The sequence below is a fragment of the Dreissena polymorpha genome, chromosome 4 (assembly GCF_020536995.1).
Source record: "Dreissena polymorpha isolate Duluth1 chromosome 4, UMN_Dpol_1.0, whole genome shotgun sequence".
NCBI lineage: Eukaryota > Metazoa > Mollusca > Bivalvia > Myida > Dreissenidae > Dreissena > Dreissena polymorpha.
Genome location: NC_068358.1, coordinates 125,859,385 through 125,881,353, shown reverse-complemented (window position 1 = coordinate 125,881,353; position 21,969 = coordinate 125,859,385). Strand labels below are relative to the sequence as shown.

At 34.6% G+C, this 21,969-nt stretch overlaps 2 protein-coding genes across 3 annotated transcripts in view; both read right to left on the bottom strand.

Moving 5' to 3' along the window:
* LOC127876052 (amyloid beta precursor protein binding family B member 2-like) overlaps positions 1 to 17,379 on the bottom strand; it is an 85,142-nt gene extending 67,763 nt beyond the window's left edge. Inside the window, exons 1-2 of one of the 2 annotated variants that reach the window (XM_052420902.1) lie at positions 17,309 to 17,379; positions 13,172 to 13,235 (exon numbers count right to left, since the gene is read on the bottom strand). In XM_052420902.1, the coding sequence (XP_052276862.1) occupies positions 13,172 to 13,184 (13 nt within the window). In that variant the 5' untranslated portion in view covers positions 13,185 to 13,235; positions 17,309 to 17,379. Of the gene's footprint in view, positions 1 to 13,171; positions 13,236 to 17,308 lie in introns of those variants that run through there. The other variant, XM_052420903.1, reaches the window with a different exon arrangement.
* LOC127876051 (ubinuclein-2-like) overlaps positions 1 to 21,969 on the bottom strand; it is a 145,589-nt gene that overhangs the window by 63,454 nt on the left and 60,166 nt on the right. The gene's annotated exons all lie outside the window — the stretch shown is intronic.

The window sequence follows — 21,969 nt, the reverse complement described above, 5'->3', positions numbered from 1 at the left end:
TTCATATTATTTTGAACCCTGGACAATATATGAATACTTGTCTCAAAATTTTCAATCTATAGACAGATGGACAGACCTCCATGGTAAATCCAATACAACCTCTATTCTCCTTTGCAGGGGGTATAATCAACTGTTATATCGTTCATAAAGATGTGATACTAAAAATTGAAATACATGTAAGTAATTTACCCCATAATAATACATAATTAGGAAAATTTGAAATTTCTCTGGCTAATTATCCTTTCATGAAGAATTTTAACACCATTTTTATCATCCGTGACTCAATCTAACAACATTTCTATAATCCTTGAATTCTAACAACATTTTTGTCAACCCTCTCATTATGAGTAATTAAACAATAAAGTGATCTATAAAACATTACAAGCCCATGTTGTTTTTCAATTGAACAAATAACACACAGTAGAAGCATGCCGTCAGGGAGGGATGGCGTGCACTTGGTTACATCATAATTTCTTGATTACAGAATGGACAAGATGGAATAGAGCTAATATGGTGAAGATACACTCAATAACATTACTGCACCCTGCTTGATAAAATTATTTTAATTACTTAACGAACATATCCATCAACAAAAGGATGACACAACAAAATAAATACTCGTGAACATTAGCTCTTATCATATACAGATACATGACCAGCTAATGGAATTATATTTTTTAGGAACCACAGTCACACAAATTGTAAGGCTAGTGCATATATTTTTTTTAAGTTTCCATTTACAAATTCATATTGATAGTGGCTCAAATGCAGGGAAATGCATATCATAAAATTTAAAATTATGGTCTTTTGTACTGATTCCAGCAACTGTTTGCATTCAAATATAGCATCATTCGCAGATCAAAGCAATTTTACGAAGCTTCTGTTTGAAAACAAAGGGAAGACAGACACAACATCGTGGATGTGTGATAATAAGATAATGTCATCTTGTAAGCAAACTTGAGGCAAAGCAGCTCCCACATTGGAAATGATGCTTTAACTGACTTAAGTACCACTATTTCCAATGTAAGATAAGCCATGTCTGGAATATCCAATTAAGATCAAAGAATAATTCTTAGGGGGTTATTTCAGAGTATACAAAGAGTCACACACATGCAATTACTGGGTTAGACATCGAAGCGTGACAAAAGCACGACAATGCTTTACAAAAGATAAATTACAGTTTCCATTCATGGTCCATGACAGCACAATCATCTCGGTCCGATTGAATGTCGGATTGAACAGCAAATGGAACCCAATCAATCTAGGATGAACATAATAACTGTGAAAACACTACACTGATGCATCACAACAGCCCAACATTTGAAAACCTGACACCTCCCTTTTCCTGAATATGGTAAAATTCTCAGAGGGGTTGCAATACATATAAACATTAGTGTAACATTGTAGATTACAAATACTGTTGTCTGAAGATACTGACAACCAATAACTCATAGGCATATAGCATGCACGTATTGCTTGCATAAATTGTCTTTATTGAAGAACTGCACTATGGTCCTATGCATTTATAGAAATAATATTTTTCATTTATTTATTGACAAACTGTTTTCATTGAAGTAGTAGTAAGTCACCAAGACAATCCAAATTTTACTTGAAAATGTATAACATAATAAAGCATCCCAGAAACACACTTCAAGAAAACCTTGCCTGTTGTTTTTTGTGCCACCATTCAAATCACAACATTCAGATGAACCAATAAACTGACCAATTTTCCAAAGACATCAACTCTTGTCACAATTTCTTTTTATTTTCTGACCAGCCCTATAAAACAAGCTCCTTGAGTAACAAATTACAGGAGATTATTGCCAATTTACAGCCAAAACACATATAAACAGTGGCCAAGTCCGGTATAAAAAGTACCAATGTTGTTTGTCCGGGAATGTTTATGTGTGGTGTCTCCTAATTCACTGGAGCCAAAAGTTAGCTTTGTCAGACAATATTGTGTAATAGAAATGATTTATGATGGCCTTTTATTGTTGCATGACTGGAATGATATAACCAAACAGTGTCAAGGGAGTTTCTTTTGCTCAGTATACCGTAGTGTGCAGAGCTTTTATTTATGTCGATTCAATTTGATGCATGGTAACTTACATACCCTAAGATTTGTCACCACACCTACTTGCGCCTATCTCTGAAAAGCTTTCAGTACAGTACGTAAATAATTTCTTTTAAAGGACAAGTCATGATTTGTTATCTAAATGGCTACAAATGCTTTCAATCCAATGTCGTTTAACCCTTTACCACGAAGATCTGTATTTGGACGCATTTGAAGTCCCTGATCAGAAAGTTTAATTTAATTAAAGACCTTTTTTTACAAGATTCAAGTTTTAAAGGCTTCATTTCCAACCCTTAGATACTGATGAGCAGCCAACAGCATAAAACCTGGTTTAATGTTGTTTGCATAAAGCCATTTTCATTTTGCTTCTGAGTGGGAAAGGGTGAGATGAATACCTTTTGCTGTTGTGCTTTCAGGCCTTGTGACTGTGGTCTTATGTTACTGTACACATGCACAAATACTGTGTATTATAAGAGAAATTGATATTTGAACATCCAATTTCTAAAAGGTCACACTAGTTTACTGCAAATTTGATTTCTTTCGATAAGTTTTTTAAATTCCCAATGTTACAATATTAAAATAAAAAAACAATAGAAATACAAACACCAAAAATTGAGCTAAATGGGCATTTTCACATTAGAGAAATATAAAAATGAAGTAGTTCCCCGGTTGAAATAAATGTCTAACAAAAAAGACAAAACATTTACAAACAACTTTACGAAAGCACAGAGATCCTCTGAATACCTATCGATGCCTGAGCAAAGATCGCACTGTAATCTGTCCACTCCCTGACGAAATGATTAATGAAGGTCGCGCTGTGGCGTTATGGTGTCCGCCTATTGACCTGGAGGCCATTTCCGAAAAAATGTGTCAACATATTTTTGTGTTGTGAAAATAGCAAATCAATTTGGTGTTGTCAACTATCTGTTTCACAGTAATACCCCGGTATATTGATCGGTATGTGTTATAGTGCTGTTGTTATGACAGTTGCATAATAAATATCTCTGTCTATTGTTGATATTACCATTGATTGTAACCGATAACACACGGGCCCCTTGCTGACATCCGGGTCAAGCAGTCATAATTACAAAAGAAAAAAGCAGAGACGCTGTTTTTTGTTTTCACATTTAATTCAATTTGACAATATTAGGGACAATAATAATTATAATAATAATAAAGTAATAAGAAGACAAAATGGTTACTTCCGTTTTTATAGTTGTCTAGATGAATTACTTACGAAGTGTTACAAACTCGATACTTTAATATAACTTTAAATACAATTAAACCGCTCTCGTGTTTTGCATGATCTCTTTCATAAAAATACGCTGCTGTCATTAAGGCTAGTTTGGGAGTAAAAAACAAATTAATTAATTATCACCTTTCAATTTAATTCGGCAATCGGCAGACAGGTGTAATAGGCTCTATTAGCATCATAAAACTATTATTTAAATACCACTCTTTACTTAAGATATGGTAAATATGCGGTAGAAAGATAAATAGTGGTCAGCTAAGAAATATTTATTTACGGGTATTGTCAGTTGTTTTTTTTTTCATTTGCTAATATCTTTTTATGACTAAGCGTCTTTCGCTATTTTGTAGGCAGACGACGATATTAACAGTGTATTCAAAGTATACAGTGTCTGCGCATGAATGACCCAATATTATCCGATAGCTCCTCCCGTTCTCACGTTTCATTTGACAACGTCATTTCATGTGTAAGCTCAATGTTGATTGGCCAGCTACCATGCGCACTTCAATAACAATAAGGTCAAGCGATGTCTCATAATCGGGTACAGACCGGGTTTCGTTTACTGTTCGAATTGCGAACACTTTCATTAAAACAAAGAGACAAATATAGAAAACCAGTCCAATATAAATGGCGGATGTTTTCAATGAAATTTTACTAGATTTTCGCATTTTCACAAATAAGATATTTATTGAGCCAAATTCTCAATATTTTCGCAAATGACTCAAATGGCGAACGACAGCGCGAGCCCTGTTGCACCCCTTTGATGTAATGGTGTAGTTCAAAATGGCTGCCGCGAAGCAAATAACAGCGATTAAGTTGAAAATTTGCACAGAAAAAATGTTGTTCTGCTCTAAACTCGTATATTATACGCACCCCCTACTTGAAGAAAAAATCGGCAGGTAAAAAAGTGCGTATTATATTTGTAGATTTACGGTAATCAACATTTACATCTTGTACACCTATTTTCTCGTCTGTAGACCCAATAGTGTTATGACAGATTTATCTACATAAAGTTATATGTTTATACTTTCTGTGTTTGTGAGCACAGCGAATCAACATATTATTTCAGTTTCTGTTTTAATTGTACTTTAACAGATACGGTCCAGAAATGTTAGGGTTGCACTCCCTGGATATGCTAGTATACGCTTTGTAGAGGATTTTGGAGATTAAAAAAATGCTAAGGAACAAATGAGTTTCTCAACTCAAAGCTATTCAGAATGTTTTTTACAATCTATTAATGCCGATCAACATGAAGATCACCAACAGAAGTATTCAGTTGTCACAAATACGACAACAATTTAGCACTCTACAAAGATTTAATAAAATGAATATAACATCACAAAACTGGACAAAATCTCGAGATCTACAAAATCATATGTTTGACCGAGCCTGTGACTTGAAAGTAGCATGTATTTTTGTATGACATAAATTACAACAAGATGTGTTTGTGAAACACAATGTCCCCCTATATGATGTTTGACATTGTAGGATGACCTTGACCTTGTAAAGGATGACCTTGACCTTGACATTTCACCCCTCAAAATGTGCAGCTCCATGAGATACACATTCATGCCAAATATCAAGTTGCTATCTTCAATATTGCAAAAGTATTCATAAAATAAGCGATTTGGGCCACATATATTTGACCTCTGACCTTGAAGGATGACTTTGACCTTGACCTTTCACCACTCAAAATGAGCAGCTCCATGAGATGCACATGCATGCCAAATATCAAGTTGCTATCTTCAATATTGCAAAAGTATTCATAAAATGAGCGATTTTTGCCACATATAATTGACCTCTGACCTTGAAGGATGACCTTGACCTTGACCTTTCACCACTCAAAATGTGCAGCTTCATGAGATACACATGCATGCCAAATATGAAGTTGCTATCTTCAATATAGCAAAAGTTATTGCAAAATGTTAAAGTTGGCGCAAACAGACAGACCAACAGACAGACCAACAGACCAACAGACAGACCAACAGACCAACAGACAGGGCAAAAACAATATGTCCCCCACTACTATAGTGGGGGACATAAAAAGAATCAAATCGGACCAAGTGAAGAAAGGTTCATCTCAATACAACACCTCAAATAAGTGTCCATAAATTGATCTCGACAAGGATTTTACCATTGTTCACCCTATTAAAAGAGCCTTGAGAAGCTGTTCTGGTTCTGAAATCACCAACATAATGCATGGAAGCCCCTGATTGCCTGTCAACTGAATTGGAGCCAGTATGTCACCTCAGATTACGGCTTGAATACCTGGGTCTAGCTTTGTAATATGAGCCCTGCACACTGAAACATCCAATGCTCAATAAAATGTCAGCTAATGGCAGTGCTCAGAATGGAACGAATGTCTGATTTGAGTTAATTTTTACAGCTATTCAGCATGCACAATTTGTGATCTTTTAATTGTTTAAAAGGTTTCAGGGGTTATTAACAGGTAAGTGTGGAAGTTAAACCGTCAAATTTAACGGATTTATGGGGAAAATGGCGTACAATAAAATGTACAGAACTGACAACCTGATTGCTTGAATCAGTGTTTATGCACAACTGCAATAAACTGTAAGGCTTCACTATTTCAGTAATTGAAATTCACATGGTTCAGAAACTTGATATAATGGCAAACTCCACACAATAAAAGCTTACATCACAATTAACCTTAGTTGCATAAGTGCTTAATAGCATCTCAGTCCAAACAAACAGATTATATTCCAATTTACAAAAGTTAATGGTAACGGGACAAATCACAGTTTTCTATTGTTAAAATATTGTACATTTAATGTAATATTAGTCTGATAGCCTCGAATATTAGGCATGTTTTAGTAAAACTAATATTGGTGTTTATTGTGTATAATCAACAGCACGTGGAAAGCGAGCATAAGATAAATTGTTGGTAATGTTTTGTGTAAGATATAGCCTCAAAATGTTTGCCATAATGTAAAATATTGAACAGTTTCCAGACCTCTGATATTTTACATATTGTACAGCTTATATCTATTACGTAATCACACAATGCAAGACTTTGATTTATTTTATTTATTTTTATGCTTTCCATGCTTGAGTTTTGTGTTTGAGAAGTTAACTGTATGGAAAAGAAACATTTTTTTCAAATTCACCAAGCTGCGGGACCAAAGCAAACTAACAGAACGGTGTCATTGCAACACAAGTACACATATGTGCAACAAGATTAATAGAGCAACTGACCAACTAACCAACCAAACGACCGCCAGACAGGGTATAACTTCGTTATTCGGTCTTTAAATAGAGTGTATTCGCCAATATCCTACTCATAACATACTTAGGATGTTGTAATAGCACGAATAATATTTAGTATAAGTCAAAGCGATTGGGGGGTTTGATAACACGCACATCAGATCAACTCAAATTACACCACATTCCCAGCCAATATGATCATTACGGTACCACATGGTAATCTGTCAACCCGTGATGCATAGGCTGTAAATCATTACGGTTTGATTGTTCGTCCTCTTGACTGGCACATTACGTGTTGCAAACAAAGTCTTTTAGTACTTAGAGCAATTATTTCCAGCAAAGCTTTTTTATTCATTAACCACAAGGGGATCTCAGCAATATACATGCAGTTTAAATCAGAAATATTATAAGCTGTCAAAATATCTCATAGTGGCACAAGAAAATCAATGCACTTTGATTAACTGTCCAATAACATTATTAGTTCTGGTCGTCCACAGGAAACTACATAAAGACCTATTTTCAAATTATTTCCATGGCAACAAATTTCGGGAGAGAAAATCCTCTAATTTTACTCATGGTCCGCTGAGCAGGAGACGATACCGCTAATGTCATTCTGCCTCTTTGTCAATTTACTAAGTTCCGTCGAGAAACGTCAAACAAAGAAACCAAAACTATCGACGAGATTCCACCAGAGTAAGGACATAATGTTTTTATAATTAATCTGTTGCAAACTTAAGAACTGGCGTAGGTTGAGAAGGTGCATTTTGTGAAGTTCTGCAAATGGCTTATTTGCCCCTTTATACATAGTGAACAATTAAACTATGTAGAACAGCACGTTAGGGTAAGTGGTACCTTCAGTTTTGGATGTGTATAAGTCCACTGAATTAATAGCTGACAAAATAATGCATGAACCGGTGTTTTTGTTGATAAATGTTCACAATTCAATTTAAAAAATAAAGAAGACATTTAACATTTCTAGTTGAAAATGAAAGTGAACAAGAGATGTGTTTGTCAGAAACACAATGCCCCCTATTGCGCCGCTTTGAAATAAAATTTCAATATATCATTTGGCAGGTTTAAAATTATCTCCCTTTTAAAGCTTATTTCTTCCCTTGGATTGTATTTTGACTTTTGACATTGCAGGATGACCTTGGCCTTTCACCACTCAAAATGTGCAGCTACACATGCATGCCAAATATCAAGTTGCTATCTTCAATATTCAAAAGTAATGACCAAACTTAAACCAAGGTTAAAGTTTTGGGACACACACATACAATGACAGACTGACAGGCCAAAACAATATGCCCCTGATCTTTCGATCTGGGGGCATAAAAACAAATAGTTGCGGTAATATGTGAAAAAGTTGAATAAATCACTTTAATACTACATAACCCAAGACGATTCATGGAATCGCTGAAAACAAAAATACCATGTTATGTTCTTTAAATAAGTGTCAAACTTAATTTTTTTATTAGCACAGTAACTGCTTTTGATTCTAATTAGTTCAGTGAACCCTCCTTTAATTATCTGTACATGAAATTATATGTTGAACCTCAATCAAACAATCATAGGGTAAAAGGTCAAACAATATTAATGATTGCGCTGAATACAACCGCCTAATGAGAAAACTGAAGCGCATAATGAATAAAAAGTGTCCTTAAACCCTCTGCCACTATCTGCCATGATATGACCAATAAAATGACAATTTACTATGCTACAAGCAACCCTGATCAATGGTTATTAAGTCAAAAGATAAGATTTTGATTTATAATCATGAATAATTCATATAAGAAATCATTGACAACAATATCTCTAGTAAGGATTTGTTCCTTTTGAAAACATTAACCCTTTGCATGCTGGGAAATTTGTCGTCTGCTAAAATGTCGTCTGCTGAATTTATAAAATTAGCATTTTCTTCGATTTTTTTCAAAGAATACTATCAGAATAGCAAACAGTTTGGATCCTGATGAGACGCCACGTTCTGTGGCGTCTCATCTGGACCCAAACTGTTTGCAAAAGCCTTTAAAATTCGGTTCCCGCACTGAAAGGGTTAAATGACACGAACATATTGAAACAACATAACCCAAATGTTCCTCTGCATTTAACCCATTAATGCCTAGCATCTAGAAAAAGGCCTTTACAAACAGCGTAGACCCAGATGAGACGCCGCATGATGCGGAGTCTCATCTGTGTCTACGCTTTTTGCCTAAAGGAATTTCTGTAAGAAATAATCTAAATATAGAAATAAATATACTAGACATCCCTAATTTTGGAAATAAATTGATCCAATGTAGAAGGATGGGAGAGTCCACTTGGCATAAATGGGTTAAAGTATAACAGTCTAATAAAATTCAAACTGAAACAGCATGATCTAAAACATTTAAACATTAAACATCTAAATCTTTCTAACATTAATACAATTAATAACAACCATGATTTCTAGTTTCCATACAAAACAAGCTCATAATCTACCGATTTTATTTAAAAATATGGAAAGTTGGCTGGTCATTTAAATTATCAACAATCGTATCAAACTATTAGTCATTTTTAATTGAATTAATATTACATAATGTACATTAAAACATTTAGAACATACATGTTACAGGAAAAATCTTCATGTTTTTTTACAAAATTTGCACTGACTTTTGTGACACTATGTTTCTTGAGAATTCATGACGAAGGTTTGGCAACTCTATAATATCCAACAGGAAATAATGATTCATTGTCTAGTTTTCTCCCTTTGCAACAAAGACCCAATGCCCCAGTAAATATGGACTTTTTGCGACAGGAATGTATGTAACATTCCTCTGGCAAATGACTAACGCATTCAAAGCAAAACATAAGTAACTATGAAACACATTTCCCTGTATACAATTTCACAAGAGCAATCCTTAAAAGCCAAGCAAACCATTTTAATCAAGTGTTATAAAAAATTTATGTGCAAAGAAACCTGGTAAGCACAGCTTAACATTCATGGCAAGACAATACCTGTCAAGTCAACACACTCTAATAACTCGAATGCATGATGACACAAACTTTTTATTTAAGTTAATCATAGGTGGTTTGGGTGATAATCCTTAGTTAAAACAAGGGAAGGTAACGAATATTTGTAAATCGGTTGAATATTTGATTCAAACTTTACGATTTGAATATTCAACTGTTATGCAAAGAAACTACCCCAAAAAGTATAGGTGCCACATAGCTTTTTTTGGTTTAGTGCAGATGTCTATTGTGTGTCAGTCACTATTGGGAAAACAATAGCGGAATATAAACATCCCTCTATGCATGTGTATTTTATAAATTCATGTACTATGTTGTCTACAGCAGACTAACAAACCCTAAAGCTAATCTCTTCAGTCAGATGGCCTTCTTTAAGTCTTAAACATGGTCATGTAATAAACAAGAGCTGTGTTTGTTAAACACAATGCCCTCAACTGCGCCGCTTTGAAGCCATATATTAGACTTTTGACCTTGAAGGATGGCATGCCAAATATCAAGTTGCTTTCTTCAATATTGCAAATGTTATGACCAAGGTTAAAGTTTTGGGACAGACACACAAACACATACAATGACAGACACACACATACAATGACAGACAGACAGGCCAAAAACAATATACCCCCGATCATTCGATCCGGGGGCATAAAAAACTTGTGCATGTTGGCTGTATATCGAACTTGGGTTCCATTTTATGTAAAGAAACATTCCAGAAAAAGTATGGTGAGCATTTTCTGTGTGCAAACAAAGGGCACTAACTCTTAAGTTCCTTGTGCAAATTGGCTGGCTATTGAAATTGGCTCTATTTTATATTAACAAACTAGTCGAACATTGAAGAAAGTTTGTTGCAGATTCAAAGACAATTGTACAAACATGACAGCAAAATCTGCGTATTCCACATTTTATTAATAAACAAAGGGCACAATCTCTGAAGTGACACGTGCAATTATGCCAGCTAACAAACTCTGCTTCCCTTTTATGTCAACAAATGTATCTATACAGTTTGGTAAAAACTCAATTTAATAAACTCTGCAAGTAAGAGAGCAGAAAAGAAGCATTTCACATTTTTTGTACAAATAAATGACAATGGGTCTTCAGTCTATGTAGTCATTAATGAATTGGCTGGTTATTTTGCCTTGGCCTTTATTTAATATCAACAAACATTTCCAGAAAGTATGGTGAAGATTCAATGAATTCTGTACACCTTAAAGACCTTAAGCTGTAAGCATTTCCTGTTGCGCAGAGTATTTAATTGATCCTTTATGACATCATTTCATAGGAAAGGCTAAGAGCACGTTTCCATTTGGTAATATAGATTTTACTATGTGAAGCAACTCCACCTGCTGGACTGGGCTGTTCGGTGATTAATTGCAGCATGGGTAACTGTAAACTGGCACAATTTTTGGTGAAGTGACACTCGTTTTTGATCATTAATTATACGCACCCTTACTTTAATATCATAGGTTTTTATATGCCTTTTTCTTGACAGGACTTGTAATGGGAACACCCTTGACGAATGGGCGGGCAGATAGATTTAGAGACCCTTGCACAAAATATGGTGGCAGTATGGCTTACTTGACTTATTTTTATTAAAAATAATCAATTAATAGTATAAGATGCTGAAGTTCTTTAACAACTAATAAGGTGTTACACCGGAAAAAGGCACTTTCCCAAATACAAAAAAAATACAAAATTCTCAATTGCCATCAAAATTGAATAAAACTAAAAAATTGAAATAAAAAAATAAAATATTCACAACTTGACAACATTTAGTTATCAACAATTGTTAAGTATTTGGGACCATGATAACAACAAGAGCTGTCACCATAGGATGACTTATGCCCCCTATAAACGCTTGATAGAAGTTATGAGCATTTTTCGAAAACCTAAACGAAGATTTTGAAACCTAAACGCAGATCTAAGTTCAAGGTCAAGGTCACAGGGGTCAAAATTTGTGTGCGCCGTATGGAAAGACCTTGTCCATTATCACATGCATACCAAATATAAAGGTTATATCTCAAGGGACATAGAAGTTATGAGCATTTTTCGAAACCTAAACTCTGATTTTGAAACCTTAATGCGGACCCTAAGTTTAAGGTCAAGGTCACAGAGGTCAAATTTTTTGTGCGTACGGAAAGGCATTGTCCATTTACACATGTATACCAAATATGAAGGTTATATCTTAAGAGACATAGAAGTTTTGAGAATTTTTCGAAACCTAAACACAGATTTTGAAACCTAAATGCGGACCCTAAATTCAAGGTCAAAGCCACAAGGGTCAAAATTTGTGTGCGTATGGAAAGACCTTGTCCATATAAACATGCATACCAAATATGAAGGTGATAGCTCAAGGGGCATAGAAGTTATGAGCTTTTTTCGAAACCTAAATTCAAAGTGTGACGGACAGACGGACAGTCCGATCACTATATGCCCTCCTTCGGCGGCATACAAAACACCAATTTCCCAAAATGAAGACTGCCAGACGCAAATTTTCCAAATTTATAGGTTTTTTCGCACACAATTTTCTCAATTGGACTGATATCAGTACTTTTCCCAATTGGGCAAAAAAAATAAACAGCTGCGCCATGAGCGCATGATACGCCCGTCGTTCGCCAATGAAGTAGTAAGGTAATAAATAACCCTTTGAATCATTTTTTTACTTCAGTTTATTTGTATTTGAATACATGGTTTATTTTATAAGTACATGAGCATGGAGCGCCGTCTCCTTGACATTCATACCATATCTTTTTTTGAGTATATGTATGCATTTCTTTAGAGGATATGGAGTTGAAGTAAACCTGTTATAGATATTTTGACCAATAATAAAAGAGAAATGTAGATGGGTAAGTGGTAGTGTACAATCGGAATAGAAAAAAGCTCACCTTGTTCAATTTTTCAGGGATACTAAAAAAAAAAAAAAAAAATCCATCGAAGGATATTTGAGCTACAGTAGGACATTCAATGAAATCACGAAATTTTGACGAACAAAGTCCCATAACTCTGGAACGACAATTCAGAATTCCGTCAAAAACGAAAGGGGATCAGGGTTTATCAATATTAAGATTGTGTTGAAATTTGAAAAAAATCCATCGAAGGATATTTGAGCTACAGTAGGACATTCAATGAAATCACGAAATTTTGACGAACAAAGTCCCATAACTCTGGAACGACAATTCAGAATTCCGTCAAAAACGAAAGGGGATCAGGGTTTATCAATATTAAGATTGTGTTGAAATTTGAAAAAAATCCATCGAAGGATATTTGAGCTACAGTAGGACATTCAATGAAATCACGAAATTTTGACGAACAAAGTCCCATAACTCTGGAACGACAATTCAGAATTCCGTCAAAAACGAAAGGGGATCAGGGTTTATCAATATTAAGATTGTGTTAAAATTTGAAGAAAATCTGTCAAAGGATATTTGACGTAGCGTACGACATTAACAGACGGACGGACGGACAGACGGACGCGGGGTATACCATAATACGTCCCGTCATAGACGGGCGTATAAAAATCGCTGTAAATACGCATTTTACTTGCTAACAGAGGTAGTTGTTTTCAGCATAAGAACTCCTACAAGCATTATAAAAACAACTACATGTATAGAGATACAACAAAATAAACATACCATGTGACATCATAAATTAGTCTTGTTGCATGACTTCTGTATGCTCATACTGGAATCACTGCACCTGAGAAAAAATAGAAGAAAATGAGGTCTGGTTTACCTACTACATTACAGATATATATTGTTCATAAACACTAAAACATTTATACAAAATTTTTACCAGAATTAAAATACTAAAGTACCATACAACCTCCCTATATTTCAATTTAACCACTGATATTAAGTGAACACATTAATTTAAGAAAAATCAAATTTTATCTGTTTTCAAGAATTTAAGGTACCGTTATTACTCAAAGTTTTCGGACACTAAGTGTTCAGACAACCTTTTTTTGGCATTCCATGATGTTTAAACCCATTGAATTTTTTTTTTTGAAAGTTCTCATAAAAAACTTAAAGGAGACAGTGTCACAAATTAGATGACACAAAAATTACATTACACAATTTATATGCAAATTACTTGGTTAAAATTTAAGCTATAAAGTTATTCATATTTATGATTAATATTTTAACTTTTATAACATTGTGTCTCAAAACTATAGAATATGTTACAAAGTTTTCATCAGCTGTGAGACATTTGTCCCACCCATTATGATACCTTGTCAGACCAACGAACACACTTTCAGTTAATGATGGGTCATCGTTATTATATTTTAGGCCTATACCTGTTTAAGTGAATTCTTTCCTTGGTTTATTGAAATAAACATTTTCACTAGAAATGGTGCCAATGTTATGCAAGCAATATAGCAACATAATTTGTTATACTCTGTTGAGTTTGAAAAGACAAATGAAATACAACAACTCAACAGAGCTAATCGGATTAGTAATTAATGTGACACTCATAATATGCCACACACATATTGTAAAACAATGTTTCTTATCACAAGATTGTAATTTATGTTTTATTAGTGCTTCAAACAATAACAAGACTTTCCCAACATTCAAACAAAGTTTAACATCATGGCGCATGCCACCCTCCCATTCTATCTAAATTTGACATGATGCTGTCAATCGTTTCCGCTCCATAACTTTTCAGCCAATCAAGGATAATTTGAAACACACGAAAAGGATCTGTGTATATGAATTAAAGGAAATATATACATGTTAAATATATATATAAATTAAGGTAATAAAAGAATGTGGTTAGGATTAATAGATCTGAAGAAGTGCATATTTCAAATTTGAATAGGCCGACAGTTTAAAAAAAAAAAGAAGTTACAAGTTAGTATTCACTTTGCTCCAGCAGCCTTCTATGCTGCCTTGCCTCTGTGTCTGGAATAATTCCTAGGGAAAAGCCTGCTGTGAATTGTGATGTTTCTGTAGACCTCAGAGACAACAAGAAAAAAGCTAAGGAAAAATAAATGTACGTTAATGTTTAGTATATTTTGAGAGGACGATAAAAGTGGATTAACAACTATGAGCTTCAATAAATGAAAAGCAAATCGTCAGATATAAAAGGTACAAACATTTATTAAGGTTTTAAAAGAGTACATTAACCTAGCTGTTTTTGAACTCAAAACTGTTTATTACAGTACACTCCACGCGTTTTCCCCAAAAAACGCGCTCCCTCCGCGGGTTTTTTTCTGCTAGCGAGTGTTCACGCGGCGTTGGAAGAGCGAGGTGAACTCGATAAAACGCTCGGCGTTACGCCCCGTTCGCTAATTCCCGCGGCGTGTATTACTTTAGGCTAGTCGGTAAATGCAGACACTTTTCGTTCTTATCAGTGATCGCCGCGCAACGCCGCGTTAGCAGTGTGCTACTGGGCATGCCAAAAAATAAAAACATTGTTATAATAAATTGTTTCAATACTGTAGTACATGTATAAAAAAGATAATTGTATAGAAATTAATACGTATAAAAATTATGTTTTTAATTCACAGGTACGTCTACAATATGAATTAGTCTAATATAATACATTTGATAAATTAATATTTAAATCATAACACATATGACACAAGAACAAATGTTTCGTAAAATTTCCAAATGAGAATAATAATTCGTAATCCGAAACACACTACGATTTTTAATTGTTAACACGACGTTTACAAATGCTTCCAATATACAGTCATGTATATTTCCCGACAAAAGCGCGCGAAAATTATGCTGCAATGTACAAGGTCAAGGTACAATGTATACCCCTGCAAAGTGTGCGTGTATTCTGTGGTGAATTGATTTTTTTGATACAAACTTTGTAACGCAGAGGACATTGAATTTTGTTGATTTCGGTTAAAAGTTTCATTGGTATTTATTAACGAAATTATTTCGCGTATAAGTTGATATTTCCTCTAAAATAATTTCAAATCAAACACGCCGAATCTTTATCGTTACGGTATTTTAGTAGAGTAATTATTTAAACACTAATTGTATAGTAAACTGATTAAAGAAGACATCTAGGCGGAACAGGATTTTAAGTGTTTGACGTTATGAAAACACGCAAAGCTTGTCTACTGACCTATTGTGTAGACTGCTGTCTGCGGTGTTTTGACAAAAGGGATTACCATGTGTGAATGTCACAATGCCGATTTGGTCCATAATTACTGGTAAACATTGTTTAGAATGTCGACGCAACAAGAATACAACTGTGAATATTAAATGTATTATCAACTCAATAGTTACCACCTTTTAGCAATCAATGGAATAACCTACAAACAAAGAGAAAATCAATGAATTAGCGAGCAGAGAATTGACTTTGTTCCGACAATTAAAACCATTCCTTATGCATTCGTTGAACGTGTTTACTTGAGTAAGTTTTGCCTGTAGACAGGAAGCGGCTTTTCTTTGATTACGTCAAACTGTCAATTCACACCGATTTGCGAGATTTTTAGGGTATACATGTTCAGTATAGAAAATCACCTGCTAACATAAAAACTTTGCATTAAATTATCAAAATAAAAACAATGTTGCAAACTGTGTTTATATTAATTGGTAAGTATTAGTTAAAGGACGACGTTTTGTGTGTCGTAAATCAACGAGTTTTCTATACAACAACTACTTCTACAACCACGTCGGGATTGATCTATCTTGGTTGTTTTTTTTTTAATGGTAAATATTATACTACATGTACATGCACAGGCTTTTTCCGCTCCATTTTGGGAAAATGCCACACTGGAATTTTGGGAATTTCGCGTCGTGAAAAACCCCATTTTGGGAAAAAAATTAATCGCAAAATTGGCTCAATTGGGAAAAATTATCGCATGTAAATTATTTAAAACAGTGTTTCTTATATTTCAAAGAAGCCATTAATTTTTTTTTTTTTTTTTTTTTTTTAATTGGGAATTTTTTTTTCAATTGGGAAAAAAACAAACAGATTTGCATTGGGAATGGGGCCGAATTTCGGACCCGTGGCATAGGGCGGAAAAAGCCTGATGCATGTACTTGTAATAAATGTAATTTTATTTGAAAATCAGGAAGTCAAACAAAATTTAATTGATCGTTATCTCGTAAAACGCGGAGTTTCCCCCGCGTTGCCAACGCCGAGGGCCGCCGCGTCGGCTTATCAGTTTTGCCGATCGTTAACCGCCGAGTCCAAAATCATGCAAACGCCGCGTAAAGCGGGATTTTCTTAATCTCCCTCCAGGTCGAAACCCGCGGAGTATGGAGGGAAATTGGGGAAAACGCGTGGAGTGTACTGTAACCTGCTTTTGTATAGCTGTTTTGTTCAATGCTGGTACATGTATGATCTAATTTATTCATAACATGCCACAAACAAACTGTCAAACATTGAAAATACATGAAAACACAAGCTTTTTTATATCTTCAAGTAAAAATTAAGCTAAAGATGAATATGGGAGGGTAATTCATATGAGAGGGGGTAATAGCACAAACTGGCAAACGGGCTAGTACATGTAATTAAGATAAGACTTTCTTAATCAGCTTTACATATCTAGAGTGGATAGTCCAACCACATTATATGTCAGGCAAAGGATTCAAGTTTCTGAAATGATGTTGGATGAAAGTCCACAGTGTCTCATTAACTTGATGAATAAGACCCACTCTCACATGTCTAGTCTCAGAGGGTTTTCCTAAACTGGTTTTGTTCGCTTCGTCGTAAATCAAACTAACATATACTATTACTGCAAACTACCAAAACAACAATATTCACTTTTCTATAAAAACAGACGACACCCATATACCAAATACCTTTTGGTCGCTTTAATTGAAAGATCTAAGATACATTCAATGTTAATGTGTTAATTTGACAGCTTCCAAACTTCCGGTCTGAGAGATTCATCTCGTTGTTATCCAGACAACGAGATTCGGTTAGTATTTTATGAAACGCAAAATTCAAATATTAACATGTATTTTTTTATCTATTTTTATAACAAAAGGCGATTTTTACCGCAAAATGTATAAATATTATATAATATATTAATATTTATATTGTTTTAAGGTGAAAATACACTATGTTTACACAATAGTTGGAAGTTAACTGGTTCCCCGTTGAATATAACCGTTGACTCCGTTGACTATAATAATTTTTTTTCTATCGTATACAGAATTCTATTCTCCTAAGCAAGATGTAATTTTTAAAACTGAACTCTAAATATAAACGCTACAAATCGGTATTAAGTACAAACATGTCAATCGTAAATCTAGATTCTAAAACTCCAAAACGGTATGATATTTGCAAAAGTTAAAGTTATAACTCGCCGGGCTGCCGAAATCAGAGGAAAAACTTAATATATGTTTATATATCTGAAAACTACGTTACGTAAGCTTTCTAATGATATATAAATTGCCAAAATCGGTCTAGAAATGAAACTATAATTTAACAAAATACGTGAGTGGGTACATCAAATTTATAACCTCGGCGATTCGATAAAAGATCGATAGTTACGACACGGTCACGTGACTTAGACACAACAAGATATTTGGCGTAACGGTCCCGTTTCTTATCCGTGTAATCTAGAGTCCGTGAATCCCCTAAGTAAAAGATCGTGGTCACAATTCAAGGTCAAATGCGAGACATTAAAACGTTATATAATTGCCCCTGGTACAAACTTTTTTGACAGAATAATTTTCTTCTTCCTATTATATACAACTTTTCTTCTAGAAAGAAAATTTTGTTAGAAGTGAACTTGTTTTTAGAATAATACACTAAGCTCAAAATAAATATCAAAGTTACAAACATTTTGCTTTATTGTTATCGGTTGTCATAGATAAATGCACATATAACTTAAACAATATGCATATATGCATAATCAACATAATAATAAAACAAAGCTTGTCTTATTTTAACTTCAGTTTATAGACATTCAGAAAACAAATAGGCATTTTTTAAGCAAAATTATGGATTTATTAAAACATGATTAATTTTTTTTATGAAATAAGATGACGGAAGCTGACAAAAAATGCCTAATCAACATAATAACAAAACAAAGCTTTGGTTCATTTAAAATTTTGTAATGTCTTATTTTAACTTCCGTTTATACACATTCAGAAAACTAAAATGCTATTGTTAAGCAAAATTATGGATTGCTAAAAAGATGATTAATCTCTAATAAATAACAATTACCTGGGTATTTGAGGATTTTTAATGAAATAAAATGACGGCAGATGGCTGAGTGGTTAAGGGGCAGCCTTTTGAGTGTGAAAACCTGGTTTCGTATCATAGTTAGTGCAGCTTTTTACTTGTTAATGATTTTTCCTAATAAAATCATACTTAAGAATATATAACTCCTTTTTAGACTTACACTGTCACTTCAAAATATACCCACTCTGTAAACAACAAACTCAAAAATAAAACAAAATCTATTGAAAGTTGATGTATTTTTTGGCAAATGTTAACCGACAGACGCTTATAATTTAAGTGGGTTTAATTAGCTCATTTTAACTTGAAGGTTACCGGCATGACAAAACACGCATCAGGGGTATCATTGAAGTGCGTATTGCATGATGACCATACTATAAATCAAAGACGGGTCTTTGCTATAAAAGATAGTAACAACACTGCGTAAAGCAATCGGGAATCCTCGGACAATTCCGCCATGACGGCGACGGTGTGGTGTAGCCCACTGTCCGAAGCGTTCAGATTGTGCGTAAAGACTGTTTTGTTTACCAGGATTGAATGCCAGTCAACTCGTGCCTAAGTCAACTCGTACCCTAGTCAACTCTATCCGATTTGGTCAACTTGTACTTTAGTCATTTTTCAGATTGGTCAACTCGTACCTTTTTAATATTTTTTCTTTATGGAAACAAATTGCGATGGGTGTTTGCATGCATTAGATGTTTTTTTATGTTTATTGCAGGTACGAGTTGACCAATTAAAGTTTTATTTTGGCATAGACTAACATAACTTATATGGTTTTTTTTACCAGGGTACGATATGACTAATTCAAGTAATTACCTAAGTATATATATATTATTCTTATTAATATGTCCAATATACAAAGATTATATTATCTAAGATATACAGTGCTCCAGCTAGGATTTGAAAAGGGCAGGGGGGCTTTTTTGTCAAAAGGGCACTTTCGACGCGCAGTATTTGGTCAAAAGGGCACTTTCGACGCGCAGTATTTTGTCAAAAGGGCACGTACGAGCGCGCGGGTGTTTCTGGAATGCTTCCTATTGCATGTTTATTTATATGTTATAAATAATTGTATTATTCCCATTATTATTAAACCATTCAAATATAATGTCTACAATGAGGATTAAAGTAATTACAATGTAATAAGAGATTTATGAATAATCATATGTAAAAATGGGGGGGGGGGCAGGGCGGAGGTTCGGGAGGGCAGGGCGCGGCGCCCTCCAATATAGGCCTAGCTGGAGCACTGATATATATAGAAATCATTTATCTTTCAAAATATATATTTAATAACAACTATCATTATCGATGTTAAAAGGAAAAATCTTACGGTATGAATCAGTAAAATATTTGTTAACTTCTTCCATTGCATGATTTTTTATAAATATTACCAAATTGCAAAATAATTATCATCCATGTCGTTACACTTGTGTATTAGTTAATAAATGTTGTTGTCGTTGTTGTTGTTGTTTTTGATATATATGCCTCAAATTATGGTTCGTCTCAAAATTGAGTCCATGATTTAATCAATTAATCAACACCTAAAATACTTATTAACATCTACGTGACACGGGTCGTTAATATCGTAATTTACCTAATCTTCACCTTTGTTAAATATTGATTAACACATTTCTTGACACGGGTCGTTAATATCTAAATCGATTTAATCTGCACAGTTCAGGCCCGTACCCAGGCACTGGGCCCAGGGGCCCGCCCCCCCCCCCAGCTGGCTGTCGAGTTATGATTTTTTAATAATGGGCCTACTGCAAATTTTATCACATGAAAGGGCCCAAAGTACACTTCCCTGCAATACAAATGTGCAGATGTGTTTTATTGCCCCTGATACCCAAGGGGATTAGCGCTAATTTACTCGCCACTGGAGATAAGCCCCTAGGCATTGTTTTCTTATCACCTTGTACAAACATCCCCGATCTGTCAATTACCTATTGTGCTAAATGCTTCATCTTTTGATGGTGGGTGTAACACGTCTTTTGATTGGACAAGGAAAGAGAAACAGCGAATGGATGGAACTGATACAGAAGGTCGTAGGTCTAAACGATAATAGTGTTTTCTCTTTTGAATTCAAACCTCCTCTAGAGTCATAGCTTATTAAACATTTCTGTGAAAACTGTCTTGTAGATGATGAACATTTTATAATGAATTTACTTTGAAATTTTATATAGAGGAGGTTTGATTTCAAAGAGAAAATACAATTCTACCACGGCACGTGACTTGTTTTCTATATACAAAGAAGGAAAACTACTGTTGGTTATTACCCCGATATACCAACGGGTGTTTAAAGTGACGTCACTTTGATTGTCCTCGCACGGTTTATGAATGAAGGCGACGTCATTTGATTTTACTTGTTGTGGTGACGTCACATTTTCGCGGAAAAGCGGAGGACATTCGGTTAATATAATTCTCATTTATAACCTTTAAATCGTGGATAACTTTTTAATGAAATCGTGTTAGAATCGAAATAATCGACGGGTAACCGTTGGTTATTGCCGTAATAACCAACGGAATGCCGTTCCGATGCTTGTTATCAAACCACTCGGGCTACACCCTCGTGGTTTAATTCCTACGCATCGGAACTACATACCGTTGGTTATTACCGCCATAACCAACGGTTACCCGTCGATTATTTCTTAATTCTACCACGGCACGTTACTTGTTTTCTATATACAAAGAAGGAAAACTACTGTTGGTTATTACCCCGATATACCAACGGTTGATTAAAGTGACGTCACTTTGATTGTCCGCGCACATTTTATGAATGAAAACGACGTCATTTGATTGTAATTGTTGTGGTGACGTCACGTTTTCGCGGAAAAGTGGAGGACGTTCGGTTAATATAATTCTCATTTATAACCTTTAAATTGCGGATAACTTATTAATGAAAACGTGTTAGAATCGAAATAATCCACGGGTAACCGTTGGTTATTGCGGTAATAACCAACGGTATGTCGTTCCGATGCTTGTTATCAAACCACTCGGGCTACGCCCTCGTGGTTTAATTCCTACGCATCGGAACTCCATACCGTTGGTTATTACCGCAATAACCAACGGTGACCCGTCGATTATTTTTTAAGTAGATTATATGTCAGTTTCTGACATATAAAATATAAAATATTTCTATTTTGTTTAATTCAAAGAAATATCGAGAAGATTAGTTTTTATTGTGATGAAATAACCAAAAAATTCATGATGATTCTGTGTCCACAGCCGAGCATACAGATTACTTCCCACCCGACCTGAAATAAAATGAAAATAA